Source organism: Xenia sp. Carnegie-2017, unplaced genomic scaffold, assembly GCF_021976095.1.
Source record: "Xenia sp. Carnegie-2017 unplaced genomic scaffold, XeniaSp_v1 HiC_scaffold_20, whole genome shotgun sequence".
NCBI lineage: Eukaryota > Metazoa > Cnidaria > Anthozoa > Malacalcyonacea > Xeniidae > Xenia > Xenia sp. Carnegie-2017.
Window position 1 is genome coordinate 10398762 of NW_025813483.1, and position 19289 is coordinate 10418050.

Sequence of the window (19289 nt, forward strand, 5' to 3'; positions counted from 1 at the left end):
CGTTTAAAAAATACTAATTATATGTATGCTTAAAAGGCATACATAAACTGTTATTAGAAATTTTGAAGGATATATCGGTTGTCGATTGTTCAAAATCTCATCTTGTTTTGCTACGATGAAAACTTGGAGCAACGTTTTTTGCAACGTTGTTTTATCTTTCATGAAGTATTGCACGTGTATAAATCCGTCGAGAGGAGAAGGAAAATGTTCTCTTTAGTCCTTTGTAGGATGATTTTCTGGATTAAACCTTCACTTATTGGTTATATCAATTCATAAATAATGTCGAAGAAAATTATTTTACCGCCATTGCCGAAAATATCTGACATTTTACGAATTTATGGCGTTCGAGCGAAGAAACAGTTGAGTCAGAATTTCATACTTGATCAAAATATTACAGGTGAGTTCTGAGCTGTTGTATGGCGGTGGTGCTAGCGTACAATGCTACGATATGGCGATTTTTATTCATATACATTTCAATGTTTTATTTGGTTGTTTCTTGACTTAGGCAGTAGGGGGTGGGGGTTTGAGTGTTTTAATGTATACCATTTGCATTGCAGCCAGACTGCAAAGTTTGTAATATGCACCCAAGATCATATGTGCAATTTTGATAAATGTAGTTGCCCATGCAAGAAAATTTCGAACCTTGGGTATGCGGTTTCCAAACTTTCCAGTCATGTCTTGCAAAGCATGTTAAACTGAAACAAATGTTCCTTTTGAAAATGGCTTGTTGTAATGGTTATGCATATATAATTATATTGCTTTTGAAAATGACTTGTTGTAATGGTTATGCATATATAATTATATTGCTTTTGAAAATGACTTGTTGTAATGGTTATGCATATATAAATATATTGCTTTTGAAAATGACTTGTTGTAATGGTTATGCATATATAAATATATTGCTTTTGAAAATGACTTGTTGTAAGGTTATTTATATATAAATATATTGCTTCTAATACTTTTTCACCTGATTCATTTATCCATTTGAGAAAGAATTGCATCATGTCTGATTAATTTTACTCCTTTTTCATAGATAAAATAGTTTCAAAAGCAGATGTTTATGACTGTTTTGTATGTGAAGTTGGCTCTGGTCCAGGGTCCCTTACTCGCTCCGTTTTACATGCTGGTGCTAGACAGGTTGCAGCTGTTGAGATAGACCAAAGATTTATTCCAGCTCTTGAGGTACGAATTTATTGTTGCTTGTTGTTTGTTGTTCATATCAATGATGAAAAGAATTTGGTGGCTAACAATGGGTATCACTGATCAGTGGCGGATTTAGGGTAACTCAAAATTAATTACTGCAGCGCAATTTGGAATATATTTACATTTCTAAGCACCTAAGAGACAAGTTCATTGGTAAAATTTTATTCTCTTTAGAAACTCAAAACCAATAGCATTTTTCTAAAAGTCTTTGAATTTTGAATTGAGCAGCTATAATTTATTTGAGATATCCTAGATCCGCCACTGTCACCGATAGTTACAACTAACAGTTGGTCAAAACGTATTGTAGAGATTAAACATGACATTATGAGCTTTAAGATTCAGTCTATGAACATGGAGCTCTTCACTGTCATTTTAATTTTACAACTTGCCCAACTTTGGCTAGTTATCTGTGGTACTATGTTCACATGGCCATATTGAGGGGGGGGGGGTATTTGAGGGTAGCGGCACTCCACCCCGAAGGTTATTGTATTATGCAATTTTCGACATGATATTTGGATAATTTCATCTTATTCGGTTTGTCTTAAGGTATTTTGCACGCCATAGATTAGGATTTGGATTAGTGGCTAGAATTCTATTTGTTGATTTCTTGTGGGCCTTCTTTTGTCTTGTTGAGCATAGTTCTAAAGTAGTTGTCCGAGTGGTGTTAATCGTCATTAGAACGCAAGCCCATATCACAGAGCTTTATTCGGACGATTGAAACGACTAAATTAACAGCCGAAGAATCAGGCTTCAACTGCTAAATGTGTTGATGTTACGCCTGAATTCTCGAGGCTTCCCCGAACACGAAAACAACCTATACAACTGGACGATTATCGTAATCCCGAATCAGCGGCAGAACTTTCGGCACCCTCTCCCCCCCCTTCCTCACCTATTCGATTCTCTGTACACCCCCATGTATATTTATTATGCTCTACTTGTTGAAAACTGCTGATTGGCAGTCGAACTCTTTATTTCTGTCCTCGCCTTTTGGGCTAAAAAAATTGCTGTTTGTTTTGTTCACTCTTATTGAGTTCTACAGTGATATATTTGATTGAGAAATACCAAATGGCGTGGCCTGCCAACAGGTCTATTCGTGCTATTCAAATTTCAGAATCTTAGCATTGCATGTTCGTTTCGTTTGAGATGTTTTGTTTTTTCAGCGTGGGCAGAAATACTTGCCGTCATAGGATTGAACAAAACAGGATATCTAACTAAAATATCTTTTGAAATGTTTTTAATGAATAAATTACATAAGTACCTGCTTAATAACCGGACGTCAAACACATCCACCACAGCCTATATCAAAAATTATCATCGTTTAGGAATTCGAATTTCAATATGTTTGCGGCACTTCCGTATTTTATTACATCTTTTCGAGTAAGTAAGATTTGTCTTATTTTCTGTTTCATTTTTGGCAACTCTTTCCCTCTCTTCCCACATTAACTTGTGTCTTATAAAATGTATTTATTGATTCGCAAGAACCATAAATAGCTTAGCATAGATACCAGCGCTCAAATTTGCTCAAAGTCGATCTCTGCCGTCATTAAATGATGACGTTAGATGCTTTTCGACGTATTGCATTCGATTTCGTGAAATAGAAAGCCTCGTTTTGATAAAAATTGAGAAAAAACGCAATGGAACTATAAAGTTATGTTATAACGTGTTTACTACGAAATAAACATTTATTTGCCCGGGAGCGTCATTCATTACTCAAGGTAATTTTATTTGTTCGAGTTTTCTTTGTTGTGATTTCATGGAGCATGCGCAGATTCAGCCGTTTTCATAATCGAAAGGTCTTGAAACATTTTAAAATGATCACGCGTGCTGTCCCCAAATGCTGAGGCGTGCGTCTTGGCGAGCATGGCATGATTCTTTCACTTTCGCTAACTTTCTTTAAACAGCATTATGGATATTCCAGTCATTACACACCCTTTCTTTTGCGCACAAACCAGTTCTTGGGAGCTTGCTATATGAAGTTTGCAAAACAATGAATATATCAAATCTGAAAACCTCAATGTATTTTTTTGTTATTTTAAATTTGAATTTCGTTCTGAACGTTCATTTCTCGAGTGAATCGCGTACATCAGTGAAAAAATTTAAGCTTCTAACCAGGAAGAAGGATGTAAGAACGGAAGAATTAGTCAGTTCAAAGGAAAGGTACAAATTGTTGTCTTGGAACTTCGGTGGTCACGCAAGCAAAGAGTTCAAACGAGATGTCGAGAATTCACGAAATTACACCATCACAAACATCACTGCTGAATGTCAAATAGCAGAGCTTTCATGTCGTGGTTGTTGTTCCAATGATTGTAAATCATCTTACTGTCGTTGTGATTCGTCATGTTCTTTCTTTGGTGATTGTTGTAATGATTATGAAAGATATTGTGCTAAAAAAATTTACGTGTCTTTTGAAATGTGTTTATTATTTTGCAAACCATAAATAGCTTGATATCTCTACCCCCTCGGCTTTTGCAAACTTCCTTTCTTTGAAACGTAAATTGTGGACACTCTAGTAATTCCACCCTCTTCCTGTTGTACATAAATCAGTTCTTGGTAGCTTAGTAACGATGCGCATAGCGTGTAATATATGACACAAACGTTAAACTCAACTATATACAGCCTTTATCAAAAATCATCATCGTTTAGCGATTCGTGTTTCAATGTGTTATACCTTTTTGCGGTGATGTGGTGTCATTAATTTTCTGTCTCTTTTCTAAACAAACATCTTCCTCTCTTCAGCTTGTAATTTATGTCTTATGAAATGTATTTATTGATTAGCAAAACCATAAATAGCTTGATGTCTCGATCCCCTCGACCTTTTCTAATTTCTTTTTCTATAAGCATTGAATATTCCAGTAAGTCTACATCCTTTCTTTTGTGCACAAACCAGTTCTTAAAATAAATTTGTTACGTTGACTCCACCCGTTATGCAGTGCTTTATATACAACTGTGATTAATCATCATTAATGCTTCCTGTCTTCCACACTGGTTCTACGTGAAATTGGCAAATTAATAATAAATATGTCAGATCTGAATACGGCGATGTATTTTTTTATTATCTTAAATTTAAATTTCGTTTGGGTTGTAAGTGATAAGAAAAATGCTACGTCGGAACAATTAGTCAACTCAAAAGAAAGGTACAAATTGTTGTCTTGGAACTTCGGCAGTCACACAAGCAAAAAGTTCAAACGAGATGTCGAGAATTCACGAAATCACACCATCACAAACATCACTGCTGAATGTCAAATAGCAGAGCTTTCATGTCGTGGTTGTTGTTCCAATGATTGTAAATCATCTTACTGTCGTTGTGATTCGTCATGTTCTTTCTTTGGTGATTGTTGTAATGATTATGAAAGATATTGTGCTAAAAAAATTTACGTGTCTTTTGAAATGTGTTTATTATTTTGCAAACCATAAATAGCGTGATATCTCTACCCCCTCGGCTTTTGCAAACTTCCTTTCTTTGAAACTTAACTTGTGGACACTCTAGTAATTCCACCCTCTTCCTGTTGTACATAAATCAGCTCTTGGTAGCTTAGTAACGATGCGCATAGCGTGTAATATATGACACAGACGTTAAACTCAACTATATACAGCCTTTATCAAAAATCATCATCGTTTAGCGATTCGTGTTTCAATGTGTTATACCTTTTTGCGGTGATGTGATCTCATTAATTTTCTGTCTCTTTTCTAAACAAACATCTTCCTCTCTTCAGCTTGTAATTTATGTCTTATGAAATGTATTTATTGATTAGCAAACCATAAATAGCTTGATGTCTCGACCCCCTCGACCTTTTCTAATTTCTTTTTCTATAAGCATTGAATATTCCAGTAAGTCTACATCCTTTCTTTTGTGCACAAACCAGTTCTTAAAATAAATTTGCTACGTTGACTCCACCCGTTATGCAGTGGTTTATATATAACTGTGATTAATCATCATTAATGCTTCCTGTCTTCCACACTGGTTCTACGTGAAATTGGCAAATTAATAATAAATATGTCAGATCTGAATACGGCGATGTATTTTTTTATCATCTTAAATTTAAATTTCGTTTGGGTTGTAAGCGATAAGAAAAATGCTACGTCGGAACAATTAGTCGACCCAAACGAAATGTACGAATTGTTGTCTTGCAACTTCGGTGGTCACGCAGGCAAAAAGTTCAAAGAAGATTTCGAGAGTTTACAAAATTACAACACCACAAACATCACTGGTGAATGTCAAATACCAGAGCTTTCATGTCGTGGTTGTTGTTCCAATGATTGTAAATCATCTTACTGTCGATGTGATTCGTCATGTTCTTTATTTGGTGATTGTTGTAATGATTATGAAAGATATTGTGCAAAAGAAAATCCTGTCGTTAGAAATGTCTCTCTGGCTTCGTGTATTCGTCATGTGACGAAGAAAGACTTAGGATATAATGAATACTCGAAGTACTCGTTAATAGTCAATAAATGTCCGTCAACAGAACAAAAACTTGTAAAAAAATGTATAACTGCAAATGATGTGGATTTTATTGTTAGCAATCTTCGTCGGATTATTCCTGTTGTAAGTAAACATAATGTCACTTACAGAAATGAATTTTGTGCCAAATGCAACGGTGTCCACGACTTTGAATATTACGGATTTGACATGAAGTGTAGCATTGTTCCCCCTTCATTTCGTTCACTTAAAGATCTTGAAAAATTTGCTTCAAGATATTGTTCAACGAAAGACGATTTGAGGATTTTTAGAAAGGAGAACCAGCCACTTCGTGACTGTCAGAAATCTACGAACGAAATTTGCTCAACGTTTAGATATGACCCTGCTAAATTTATTCCGTGTGGTCACAATTGCTGCAAGCGAACATATAGTATAGTTAGTATAGTTACTATAACTGCATCTCGGGAATACTCAGATATTTTTAGACATTTTAAAAGAAAATTTACAGTTCGTCTGGATTTGTCTCGTGGCGAACCTATAGTTGAAGTAGAAGAAGCTATTTTGTGAATCTTGCCCGTCGCCCAGGCAATATTCCCTTTGAATATGTCGAATAGATGCAACAACTCAAGCTTTTGAATAACGAAATTTTTATTCCCTGGCAATGTTTATCAAAAACGTATATCGCTCACTCACTCAGACTCTCTCTTCAACTCATTTACAACAAAACATCAATCAAAATTCTTTTAAGCCTATTGGTTAACGAAATTAAAACAACTAAGGAGAATTTGTCTCTCTGTCAGTAGGACATTCAATTACATAACTTATTCCCAACACACTCCCCCTATACATCTGAAGATAAGATGTATATCTAAATGGATTACTGTTCTAGGAAGTGTTTCAAATCTCTTCGTTTTCTTCGTCAGCAATCGATTTGATGATCCCCGCTGCATTTTCAGCTGCCTTACGCTTTGGCTTGAATGGTTGAGCGTCTGGATTAAGATCAGGTCTCTCTTCATGGCTCTGTCGATCACAAGCTAATTCCATTGGGTAAAGCAATTGAACTGGTCGTTCTAGGTTTCCATTTGGCGTTTTCAACATTACCCCACGTATCACTCCATCTCTTCCTGGATATGTCTCTATAACGATCCCAAGAGGCCATTTCCCTCTATTCTTTTCGTTGGATTTGATCAGCACGACGTCTCCTACGTTTACAATGAACTTTTTTAGTCCCATGACTCATGTTATGTCGTTCTCGCAGTGCAGTGAGGTATTCTTTCGACCATCTTTTCCACAAGGCTTGTTTGCAAGATTTCAAGTATCTTGCCCTCTTACGTAAGTCCGGATCACTTTCGACCCATAATTTCTGTTCTGGCAGATGATTGGATCTCTGGAATAAAAAGAGCTCGGGTGTCAACACCGGCAGTTGAACATCGTCTTCAACATAACTGAGCGGTCTTCTATTGATTTGCACTTCAACGTCAAGTATCACTTCACACAGTTCTTCCCACTTCAGATTTGCGCCTCCAATTGTCTTATACATCGCTTGTTTGACAATTCCTATCAGCCGCTCGAACTGCCCTCCCCACCATGGTGCTCGGGACAAGTTAAACTGCCATTTAATGTCGAATTCCTCCAAATAACCTTGAAGACGTTCCTCCTTTCGTAAAGTATCAATCCACTTCGCAGTTTTTATGAAGGTGCCCCCATTGTCTGAATAGATCTTCCTGGGTCTTCCCCTCCGAGCAATGAACCGTTTCAAACTTGGTATGAACGTGGAAGCAGATAGGTCCGGCATCATGTCCAAGTACACTGCTCGAGTTAGACTACATGAAAACAGCGCCAGATACGCTTTGCAATCCTTGCTTGACTTCCCTTTGTAACGTATTGGTCCCGCGAAATCTACGCCAATCACCTCGAACGCTGTTTCGCCACAAGTCCGGTCCTCGGGTAACTTTCCAGGAGGGGGTGTGGGAACTGATGTCGCTCGATATCTTTTACAACCAAAACACTCCTTTCTAACTTTCTTTACAAGGCTTCTTAACTTCGGTATCCAATACGTCTCTCTTACAGCAGCCATTGTCAATCCAACACCTCCATGTAACGTTTCACGATGCAACTTTTCCACTACTCTTTGAGCTAGCAAGGAATCTGTGGGAAGGTAGATAGGATACTGACCCACAATTCGGCCACGACATTCTAAAATCCCTTCTGTATTGCGCGTAAGATTAAGTTCTTTGCATTGTTGCTCGTACTTTGGTTGTAATTGACCTTGCTTTTGGGCTTGTTTGACAAATTTCATCTTAGCCTCTTCAATCTCGGTAAAGGATAATGGTCCTGTTCTCTTTTCCCCTTGTGTACAATTGTTTACGAACCTGAAGAGCCATGACGACACTCTTAGAGCTCGTTTAAGTGAGCATTTTCTTAATAACTGTTCCAGAACATCACCACTGTACTGTTTTGTTGTCATTGCGATACTTTTTTGGGAGACTGTCGCTTCTGCTTCTGTTGCAGTAGTTGGAGTTGTGGTTATATTAGTTGGCCATCTGCTCATATCAGATAACCATTCTGGACCGTAGAGCCACGTCTGATTTAATTTCCCACCTCTGCTGGCCAAATCTGCAGGATTTTCGGATGTGGGCACATATCGCCATTTTATTTCAGGATGTTGGTGTATCTTACGGACACGGTTTGAGACAAACTGCTTATACTGGCCCCGTCAAGTATCCAATGCAAGGCGACAGTGCTGTCTAGCCATGCAAAACTTTGCGGCCGTGACAAATGATCCAAAGCGTTTCGCACATTCACAAGAAGGTTCGCTGCCATGTGGGCTGACACAAGTTCTAGCCGTGGAACAGTTAGGTCCTCTTTTGCCAGACGACTTTTACCAGCAACTAGAATTTGAGTAGTTCCCGATTCTTGATGAATAACTGAGTACACTGCAGCTCCTACACCTTGTGTGCTAGCATCCCCGAATGCGTGCAGCTCTAAAGACTTGATTGGTTCTCGGAACCCAGCTAATGATCGCGGAACACTTACTTCACACGGAAGATTGCTCTCCCAGCAGTCCCATCGATACTTCAAAGAATGGCTTAGCCGTACATCCCACAAGAGCTTCTCCTTACAGATATCACGATAAATTATCTTTCCCTCTAGAATTAAGGGTGATGTAATTCCCAAAGGGTCATAAACCTGAGCCAATCTACTCAGTACTTCACGTTTCGTTTTGCCGATTTCTCTGATGGGATCACTATGGAAATCTCGTCACTTTTCTTTTCCATAACAGTCCCAGCACTTTAGATTCTCCAGATTTAGTTCCAAGTTGTTGTTTTGCTAAAGTTTCTTCTTCATCATCCTTTTCTTCTTCATCTGCTTCAAGCTCATGGGCATTTGAGTTCCACTTATGTAAATTGAAATTGGCGTCGTTGAATACATCGATTGATTTCCTTTTCCTTGGCTTTGTCTACTGTTTGTCCCCCACTAAGCAGATCGTCGACATACATAGATTTCTTCAGTTCCTCAACGATATCTGGCATCTTTGTTTTCCAAGTTTCTAGGTGATGCTCTAGCACTCCCCCAAGCAGAAATGGGGAGCAAGTTAGGCCGAAGACGACTCTTGTGAATCTATATGTCAAGGGTTCAGGTTGACTGTCACTCTTCCAGTGAAACCGTAAGGCATCTCTTTCTTGTTCTTTTATTCGGATCTGGAGGAATGCCTTTTCTATATCGCCACAAAGTGCAACTGGAAATGAACGATGATGAACCAATACGCTCCAAAGCTTATTCTGTAACGGCGGGCCTGGGTAAAGGCAATCATTCAAGGATGGAGCACTTGGAGTCGCTCGAGCGGATGCATCGTAAACTACACGGATTTTCGTTGTTTGTGCAGCTTCACGTATCACGGGTTTATGAGGTAAGTAGAACTCCCTACCCACTGGGGCTCGGTTACAAGTTCAACTACCCTTTGCTGACTTGTTCCTCAATAATCCTGTTATACTCACTGGCCATTCCTTCCCTGTCTAATCTCTTTACAAGACTGTTGAGGCGTCGCAAACTTCCTTCTTTGTAAGATGGTAGGGAGGATGGTTACCTCGCCACAGTAGACCAGACTCGTACCAACCTTCTGAACTCCTGACCAATTGCTCCTTAAACTCTCCATACACTGAGGTTTGATCGTGTTCTGAGGTGTCGGCAAGTCCTAAAACATCCAACCGGCACAACTTCTCATAATCCTTTTGAGTGGTTTGTGTTAGTAACATATGATTGTGATCAAATTCTTTTCCAGGGGACATCACGAACCATCCCAGCTTGGTCAACTCCGCGATAGGTTCGCCATCTTTACCTATTCGGGACGATTCTTTGTTTTTATTCTGGCATACTCCCCTCCCCCAAGAACTACATGTACTGGAAGCTGAGCCTTCGTGTCACCATCTTGGATATCAACCCCTTTTAAGTGTGAGTATTTGGAAATCATATGGCTGTATTGGGGGTTTTTTACTGATAAAAGTTCACTTTTTTCCACTTTAATTAAATCTACTTCCATACCAAACTCTCCATCGAGGGACTCCACTTTAGTTGCATAGGTCTCCAGACGTTCTACACTACTACTCAGGAGCATGTCCACTTGTTTTGTTGTTATGTCAGCAGGTTTCATGCCAAGGACACTTACCAACTTTGCAGATGCATACGAGCTGCCAGCCCCAGAATCAACTAACGCTCTGCACATGATCCCATTAACCTTTACAGTCAAGATTGGGAAGACTCCTTCGTTGGTTTTTGTTGCAGTCATCAGGGTTTTCTTCCCCATTGCTTGTTCACACAAAGAAGTATGATGCCTTCTCTCGCAATGTTGACAGGTTATTTTACTTGTACAATCGGCTGCTCTATGCCCTTCTCGGTACAGTTGAAGCAGCGGCGCTTTTTTGCCAATATTTGTTTCCTTTCGTTGATATCCGTCACCTTTGAGCAGTCAACTGATTTATGATCGTTTGCATCGCAATATACACATTTTCGCTGACCGAATTTGGTGTTGAATACTCTTTCACGGGGACTGTTTCTATTTTCCTTCCTTTCTCCTTCACATATAGGGTTTCTAGGGTTTCGCCTAGTCCATAATGTTAAGGCTTCTATTAGCTTAATGTAATCCCATTCATCCCAGTTGGGATCGGTACGAACCAAGTCGCTTCTTATACCAGACAATTTGTCCAATGTCATTGCAACACTTCCATTGATCTGCTCCAGTTTTCCCATAGTTTCTAAAGACTGTGCATAATAGGTGAGTCTTTCAGAATTTATGCACCTTCTGCATTGGCATCTGGTATGTTGGGTAAGTCAAGAATTTCTTTGGTGTAGGCTTTAATCACTTCTGACTCCTTTCCATACTTTGACTGAAGTATACTTTTGCTCGGTTATACCCTTCACTAGTGAAAGGTAGTGCTTCTATGGAATACTTGACATGTTTTTCAAGCAACTCTCTCAAGTATGAAAATTTTGTTACATTGGAAATATTTGATTTGTCAATAGTCTCGCTGAACTGGTTCCAGAATCTTGGCCAATCTTTGTAGCTTCCGTTAAATTTTGAAATCACTAGCTTTGGTAGTTTAGCTTCCAGATTGCCACTAATTGTAGAATTCATTTCTCCTGTCTCTTCTGGTTTGTCCCTCTTGGACTCTTCCAATTGAGTCTTGTAGTGCAGCTTGGTTTCATACAACTCTTTCTCGAAATTCAACTGATCCTTTCTTAAATGTGCTTTCTTACTTTCATTCACTTCCATAAGCCACTTGCGTAATTGTTCTATTGCATTGTCAGCTTGACCGATGGTATTTTCTATCGATTCCTCCCACTCGGAAATGCTTTCGACTTTTCGCCGCTAGCTATTTTCAACCCTTCGACTGTACGTTTGGCGGTATCTGCTTCTTTTACTAATTCATTTAACGCATCACGATGTCTTTCGATTCTCCCGTGATTATCTGACGCAAGAATTCTCTCAGTTTTCCCGCAAGTGATCGTAATATGCTTGAGTTTTGCTTCAAGTGCTAGCTCCGCAGCTTCCTGCTTCGACATGTTTCAATACGAATTCTTGTTCTTGATCGAACTATTTTCACTTATCCCGTCGGAGGTGCCACGTTTTGTGAATCTTGCCCGTCGCCCAGGCAATATTCCCTTTGAATATGTCGAATAGATGCAACAACTCAAGCTTTTGAATAACGAAATTTTTATTCCCTGGCAATGTTTATCAAAAACGTATATCGCTCACTCACTCAGACTCTCTCTTCAACTCATTTACAACAAAACATCAATCAAAATTCTTTTAAGCCTATTGGTTAACGAAATTAAAACAACTAAGGAGAATTTGTCTCTCTGTCAGTAGGACATTCAATTACCTCACTTATTCCCAACAGCTAATTGTGCAGGATTTTATGATCCATATTTGGAAACTTGTCGTAAAGGAAAGATCGTGACACTTAGCGATAAAGAAAATTTAGATATATATGATGTTGCTGTTTGGCTTGATTACGGCGAACTTGAGAAAAACGTAAGTTTATACGTTGATGATATTATAATGATTAACGGCAGTTGTGGCGTTGCAAAGATTTTCCAACTTAATGCTTCTCATGTTCATGACGTGGAATATGAGCGCGATTATTCATTATACGATGAACGCAGGTACAGAGTTTTTAGTTTCCAACTTGAGCTGACTCCTGAACAATCTTTAGGTTTTGCAAGATATGACACTGCTAAAAAATCCAATCTCTTTAATTCTTCATTCCGTGCGAACAAGTCCAGTATTTACACCATCAAAAAACTTCTCTTTTTCACACAAGATTTTAACGTGACAGTTACAGTTAGCAAAAATTCACATTTTTTAAAAGAAGGTACAACTTTTTCACTGACAGTATTTAAGACAACCTCTCGTCGACTGGCGTGTATTCGAAAGCAATTCTATCCTAAAGATGCTTATAAAACAACTGAAAATGGTGCATTCTACATTATCAACACAACAGGTAAAACGTATCCAAAGAAAGATGTGTTTGTCGAACCTGACAACCATACAATTTCCGTGTGTGAAGAGATTGTACACTCGTCTTGTTATGGAAGAAGATTAAATCTTTCTTCAGAAGAATACGTAAAGTTTAAGAATCTGAGTATATTTTATAACCGAACACAAAAGATATATGATTTTGGTGAATATGATATGAGAAACGGTGAAATCTTTATTTGTATTTCTGATGGTTTCCAAAACAAGACCAGAATCATTAATTGGACAGCTGATTCTTCAACCACCGTCGGAGGATACTTAACTTTCTTTGGCCTTATTATTTCAATGGTTTCGTTATTCCTGGTTATCATCACTCATTTTTTATTTCCTGAACTACGTAATCTACCTGGTAAGAACGTCATGAATTTATCGATATCGCTCTTTCTTGTTCAGTTGTTTTGGCTCCTACCAGACATGGACAATAACGTGTATTGTCACGTGATGGCTGCCCTAAAACATTACTTATTCCTCGTATCATTTGCCACCATGGCAACGATTGCGTGGGACACCCTTAAGACATTCGCCAGCAAAACGGTAGCAAAGAGGCGCTCAAAAAGTGAAGAAAACAAGAAGTTCTTTAAACGTGTGGTATTCACGTGGTCTCTTCCCGCTTTCTTTGTGATCATATGTGTTGTGTTGGATCGCACTGACAGTTACGCTGTTTATGTTAATGAGATGATGTGTTGGTTTGATAACGAGCATGCTCAAAATTATCTATTTGTGCTTCCAGTTGGCATCCTTCTGTTTTTCAACATGACAGTTTTTTCCCTCACTGTATACTTCATTCAACGCACTCGTTCTGGTACCACAATTCTACGTCATGATAAAAGACGAGATCGCAAAATGCTTTGGATTTATGTTAAAATCTCGTCCTTAATGGGCTTCACTTGGTTATTTGGTTTTCTGTATCTGGTCGTTGATTCTCTTATTTTATCGTACCTGTTCAACATCTTTGCTTCCCTACAAGGTGTTTATATTGCTGTCGCCTTTGTGATGAAGAAAAGTATCTGGCAGAAGTATAAAGAACTGTTTCATTGTGAAAATAGGTTTAACAGAAGCAGTGACAACACATCATTACAGAATGCAAGTGACACCACTCAAACAAGAGTTTGAGCTAAATTATTTTATTGTGTTGTTTAGATACATGGTCAATGTTGTGATCATTACTATTGATGACCTGACCGATGATCTTTAAGTATCTGGCATGATATTGATTCTGCATTCTGCAGTTTCATGTACTTGTTGTAAAATCTTTTTATGAGATCAACGTTAATTAGTTTCAAAGTTTTGAGAACATAGCATTCATAAGACGCTCAATTGGACAAAAAATTATCCGTTCCTTACCTACCTCGTTTACCATTTCTCCGCTACTCCGTGGGTTTTTAGCAAATATTTTGTTTTGATAAGTTTCCTTTCTAAGTGAGATTTTTTCAAGTATTGGAAGCTTGATATGATACAGTAGAAAGTAGCGTGGACTAGCCATTAAAATATCACAATCGCACGAGTCCTTATCGTGTTAAGCGAGTCAAAGTCTAATCTTAAGGCAGTTTTCATGAGGAAAATTGCAATTAGATTTACGATAGTCAGCCTTTGTTAAGCACTGTAAATGAATACAACTTGTAATGAATGTTTAAATAAAGTTTCGGTCTCAACGATGTCTGTCGATTTTAAATCGTAGTAGTGCAACGACGCGGGAAAATAATGATGAAAATTTTAAAATAAGAGGAATTAATTTCATTGATAATTTCGTTGCGGCTCCGTGGTGATTTTAAACGAACGTTTTAATGATTTCTTTATCTTTTATGAAATATTGCGCATTCTTCCTTGTATAGCATCAAACTATGCAGTTATACTTTGAGTTTCAAACGTTTTGCTCGTATCAGGGCTTTGCGGTCGATTGTTGTTTTTGATAAGTTGTGACGTCATCTATGTATTTTTACTGACATGACGTCAATTGTGCGTCAATCTTTTGAGATGTTATTTCTTTGATGAATGGATTGCATTAGCACCAGCGTCACTGTATAGAAACGAGCAGTAGTCCCACTCTATAGAATTTTTTGTGTAGCGCATATCTTGTTACGCATGTGATTTGTATACAACAATAGGAGCGCTTACGTGGCTAGCCGCAGCCAGTAATCCAATTAAATATACAGCACCAAGTTGCATAGTAGAGTGAGACTACTGTTTGTTTCCATACTGTGCCAGCGTATAATACATGACGTAGAAAGTAATGTTGCTTTTGTCATAGCCTATATCAAAAATTAACACCTCTTACGAATTCGGATTTTTATGTTTTCTCGGCATTTCCGTATTTTATTGATATCTTTTCGCGACGATTTGTCTTATTTTCTGTCTCTTTTCTAACAACTCTCTCCCTCTCTTCCTATACTAATTTATGTCGTAAAAATATATATTTATTGATTAGCGAACCATAAACAGCTTGGCATTGATGCCAAGGTTCAAATTTGCTCAAAGTCGATGTCTATCGTCATTAAAACCGTTTCGATGACGTCAGAGGTTTGTTGACGTATTGCAATGGACTTCGTGAAACAAGAAGTCTCGATTTCATGAAAACTGACCAGAAAACACCCAATTGAATTATGAATTTATCTTATACTCTATTTACTACGGAATAAATATTAATTTGCTAAGGAGCATCATTCATTACTCAAGCGAATTTTATTTGTTCGACTTTTCTTTGTTGTAATTCAATGCAGCATGCGCGGATTTAAAAAAAATCTTGAAGTATTTTAAACTCGCCATGCTTGCTATCCTTAAATGCTAAAGTGTGTGACGCACGTATAATGCGTAAATCTTGGCACGTATCGGCTTTGTTTTTCGATTTTCGCTAACTTCCTTTAAACATAGGATTTATTCCAATAATTGCACACCCTTCCTTTTGTACGTAAACCAGTTCTTCATTGCTTAGTAACGAAAACTACTACATTATGCAGTGTGATATAATATCACACTATTTCACCGATAGTCATCCTAACTGATACATCTAAGTTAAAACTTATAACTTTGATTAATCATCATTAATGGTTCTTGTCTTCCACGCTGGTTCTACGTGAAATTGGCAAATTAATAATGAACATGTCAGATCTGATTACGGCAATGTGTTTTTTTCTCATTTTACTTTCAAATTTCGTTCTGACCGTTAAATTATCCATAGAATCGCGTACATCACTAAAAAATTATATCATTGTAATCCAAAAGGACAATGTTACATCGGAGCAATTAGTCAAGTCAAAAAAAATGTACAAATTGATGTTTTGGAACGATGACAATATCGGAGATTTCGAGAGTTCACGAAATTATACCAACACAAACATGACTGGTGAATGTCAAATAGCAGAGCTTTCATGTCGTGGTTGTTGTTCCAATGATTGTAAATCATCTTACTGTCGATGTGATTCGTCATGTTCTTTCTTTGGTGATTGTTGTAATGATTATGAAAGATATTGTGCAAAAGAAAATCCTGTCGTTAGAAATGTCTCTTTGGTTTCGTGTATTCGTCATGTGACTTGGAAAGGTTCTAGGGATAATCAATACTCGGAGTACTCGTTAATAGTCAATAAATGTCCGTCAACAGAACAAAAACTTGTAAAAAAATGTATAACTGCAAATGATGTGGATTTTATTGTTAGCAATCTTCGTCGAATTATTCCTGTTGTAAGTAAACATAATGTCACTTACAGAAATGAATTTTGTGCCAAATGCAACGGTGTCCACGACTTTGAATATTACGGATTTGACATGAAGTGTAGCGTTGTGCCTCCTTCCTTTCGTTCACTTAAAGATCTTGAAAAATTTGCTTCAAGATATTGTTCAACGAAAGACGATTTGAGGATTTTTAGAAAGGAGAACCAGCCACTTCGTGACTGTCAGAAATCTAGGAACGAAATTTGCTCAACATTAAGATATGACCCTGCTAAATTTATTCCCTGTGGTTACAGTTGCCGCCGCAATGGAACAGGTAGTATATTTGAAAGAAGGTCAAGACATTTTACAAGAAAATTTACAGATCGATCAAGGCCATACTCAGATATTTTAAGATCTTTTAAACAATTTACAGTTCGTCTGGATTTGTCTCGTGGCGAAACTATAGTTGAAGTGGAAAAAGCTAATTGTGCAGGATTTTATGATCCATATTTGGAAACTTGTCGTAAAGGAAAGCTCGTGACTTTCAGCGATAAAGAAAATTTAGATATATATGATGTTGCTGTTTGGCTTGATTACGGCGAACATGATAAAAACGTGAGTTTGTACGTTGATGATCTTATAATGATTAACGGCAGTTCTGGCGTTGCAAAGATTTTCCAACTTAATGCTTCTCATGTTCATGACGTGGAGTATGAGCGCGATAGTTTATTATACGATGAACGCAAGTACAGAGCTTTTAGTTTCCAACTCAAGCTGACTCCTGAACAATCTTTAGGTTTTGCAAGATATAACACTTCTAAAAAATCCAATCTCTTTAATTCGTCATTCCGTGCGAATAAGTCTAGTATTTACACCATTAAAAAACTTCTCTTTTTCACACAAGATTTTAACGTGACAGTTACAGTTAGCAAAAATTCACATTATTTAAAAGAAGGTACTACGTTTTTACTGACAGTATTTAAGACAACCTCTCGTCGACTGGCGTGTATTCGAAAGCAATTCTATTCTAAAGATGCTTATAAAACAATTGAAAATGGTGAATTCTACATTATCAACGCGACAGGTAAAACATATCCAAAGACAGAGGTGTTTGTCGAACCTGACAACCATACAATTTCCGTGTGTGAAGAGATTGTACACTCGACTTGTTATGGAAGAAGAGTTAATCTTTCTTCGGAAGAATACGTGAAGTTTAAGAATTTGAGTATATTTTATAACCGAACACAAAAGATATATGATTTTGGTGAATATGATATAAGAAATGGTGAAATCTTTATTTGTATTTCTGATGGTTTGCAAAATAAAACCAGAACCATTAATTGGACTGCTGATTCTTCAACCACCGTCGGAGAATACTTAACTTTTTTTGGCCTTATTATTTCAATGGTTTCGTTATTTCTGGTTATCATCACTCATTTTTTATTTCCTGAACTACGTAATCTACCTGGTAAGAACGTTATGAATTTATCGATATCGCTCTTTCTTGTTCAGTTATTTTGGCTGCTACCAGACATGGACAATCATGACGTGTTGTGTCACGTGATGGCTGCCCTGAAACATTACTTATTTCTCGTATCATTTGTCACCATGGCAATGATTGCGTGGGACACTCTTAAGACATTCGCCAGCAAAACGGTAGCAAAGAAGCGCTCAAAAAGTGAAGAAAACAAGAAATTCTTTAAATGTGCGGTAATCACGTGGACTCTTCCTGCTTTATTTGTAATCATATGTGTTGTGTTGGATCGCACTGACAGTTACGCTGTTTATGTTAATGATTTGGTGTGTTGGTTTGATAACGAACATGCTCAAAATTATCTATTCGTACTTCCAGTTGGCATCCTTCTACTTTTCAACGTGGTAGTTTTTTCCCTCACTGTATATTATATACAACGTTCTAGTTCTGGTGCTTCTATTATTCACCATGGGGAAGGACATCGTCGAAAAATGCTTTGGATCTATATTAAAATCTCATCCTTAATGGGTTTCAGTTGGTTATTTGGTTTCCTCTACTTGGCCGTAGGTTCTCTTGCTTTCTCGTACCTGTTCGACATCTTTGCTTCCTTACAAGGTGTTTATATCGCTGTCGCTTTTGTGATGAAGAAAACTATCTGGCAGAAGTATAAACAACTTTTTGCACGAAGACGCACGACATGTAGACGGACTTCGATAAGCACCAGGGAAGCAAGACTTTGAGTATGAAGTTGAAAAACTGTCGTTTTTTTTTTGATTTTTGGATTCGCCCATGTGAATAAAACTTTTATCTATCTTCTTAACATTAAATGACTGTGATTCGTAGTGTACTAGTTATTAGTTATATGCTCATTTTTATATGATCTTATCAGCACAATTAAAAGTCGGAAATAAACGATAGCATTTTTAAAACTTTTATTTGCAAACATGTTTCGACTTAACTCTAACTGTAAGTCATCTCAAGTGCGAATGGATAGATGAAATACTATACTGTGTGGAATATACAAGATAGACACATGATACATTGAGGTATTCTTCAGTGAATATAGTTGTAACCTTAACAAACAAGTCCAGCATTTCAACAGAATCTTTCAGCGAAAACTTCCTTCTTTTCTCGCTCACCTGCTACACACATCCCGCATCTGGTCAATAATCCATATTAATTTGGAAATAATTCACCGAGTATTACCTAATATTTCTATCTTACATATTTCACACTGTAATTAATTGAACCATAATCCATTTTAACTGCAGATGGCTTATAGCTAAGTCGAAACATGTTTGCAAATGAGAGTTTTAAAAATACTGTCTTTATTCAAAGTATTTAATTATTTGAGTTCCTCGAAGTAATATCAATATATCAAAAGTCACGATTAATGTAGTCATTTTTTTAATAATTAAAGTTACAATTTTTCTTCATATCTACATCCGCAATTTCCCATTTCTTTTGTCATACAAACTAAATGCAAGCAACAGTCTTGTTTTTCGGACATGTAA

General features: G+C 37.4%; 3 protein-coding genes and 1 long non-coding RNA gene across 4 annotated transcripts in view; 3 read left to right on the forward strand and 1 right to left on the reverse strand.

The window, feature by feature from the left end:
• The first annotated feature begins 157 nt into the window (after positions 1-157).
• The window catches only part of LOC124442920 (trafficking protein particle complex subunit 10-like), a 41286-nt gene continuing 22154 nt past the window's right edge, over positions 158-19289 (forward strand). The window contains exons 1-2 of the mRNA XM_046993431.1: positions 158-397; positions 1034-1182. Of these exons, the coding sequence (XP_046849387.1) occupies positions 280-397; positions 1034-1182 (267 nt within the window). The 5' untranslated portion in view covers positions 158-279. The remainder of the gene's footprint in view (positions 398-1033; positions 1183-19289) is intronic.
• On the reverse strand, positions 2421-3941 carry LOC124442927. The gene is made up of 2 exons (XR_006947439.1): positions 3872-3941; positions 2421-3169 (listed from the first exon to the last, which is right to left on the reverse strand). It is a non-coding gene; the product is annotated as an uncharacterized LOC124442927 (long non-coding RNA).
• On the forward strand, positions 4682-19217 carry LOC124442921. Its single transcript, XM_046993433.1, has 2 exons — positions 4682-5652; positions 16238-19217. The coding sequence occupies exons 1-2, from the start codon at positions 5198-5200 to the stop codon at positions 18513-18515; spliced, it is 2733 nt and encodes a 910-aa protein (XP_046849389.1). The 5' UTR covers positions 4682-5197; the 3' UTR covers positions 18516-19217.
• Positions 11484-14308, forward strand: LOC124442922. The gene has a single exon (XM_046993434.1). The coding sequence runs from the start codon at positions 12180-12182 to the stop codon at positions 13767-13769; it is 1590 nt and encodes a 529-aa protein (XP_046849390.1). The 5' UTR covers positions 11484-12179; the 3' UTR covers positions 13770-14308.

Excerpts from the sequence above, each read along its gene's own strand:
- LOC124442922 (XM_046993434.1), top strand. The coding sequence starts at position 12,180 with ATGATTAACGGCAGTTGTGGCGTTGCAAAGATTTTCCAACTTAATGCT.
- LOC124442921 (XM_046993433.1), top strand. The coding sequence starts at position 5,198 with ATGTCAGATCTGAATACGGCGATGTATTTTTTTATCATCTTAAATTTA. Across the intron at positions 5,653-16,237 it reads TACTCGTTAATAGTCAATAA|ATGTCCGTCAACAGAACAAA; the intron begins ATGTCCGTCAAC and ends AATAGTCAATAA.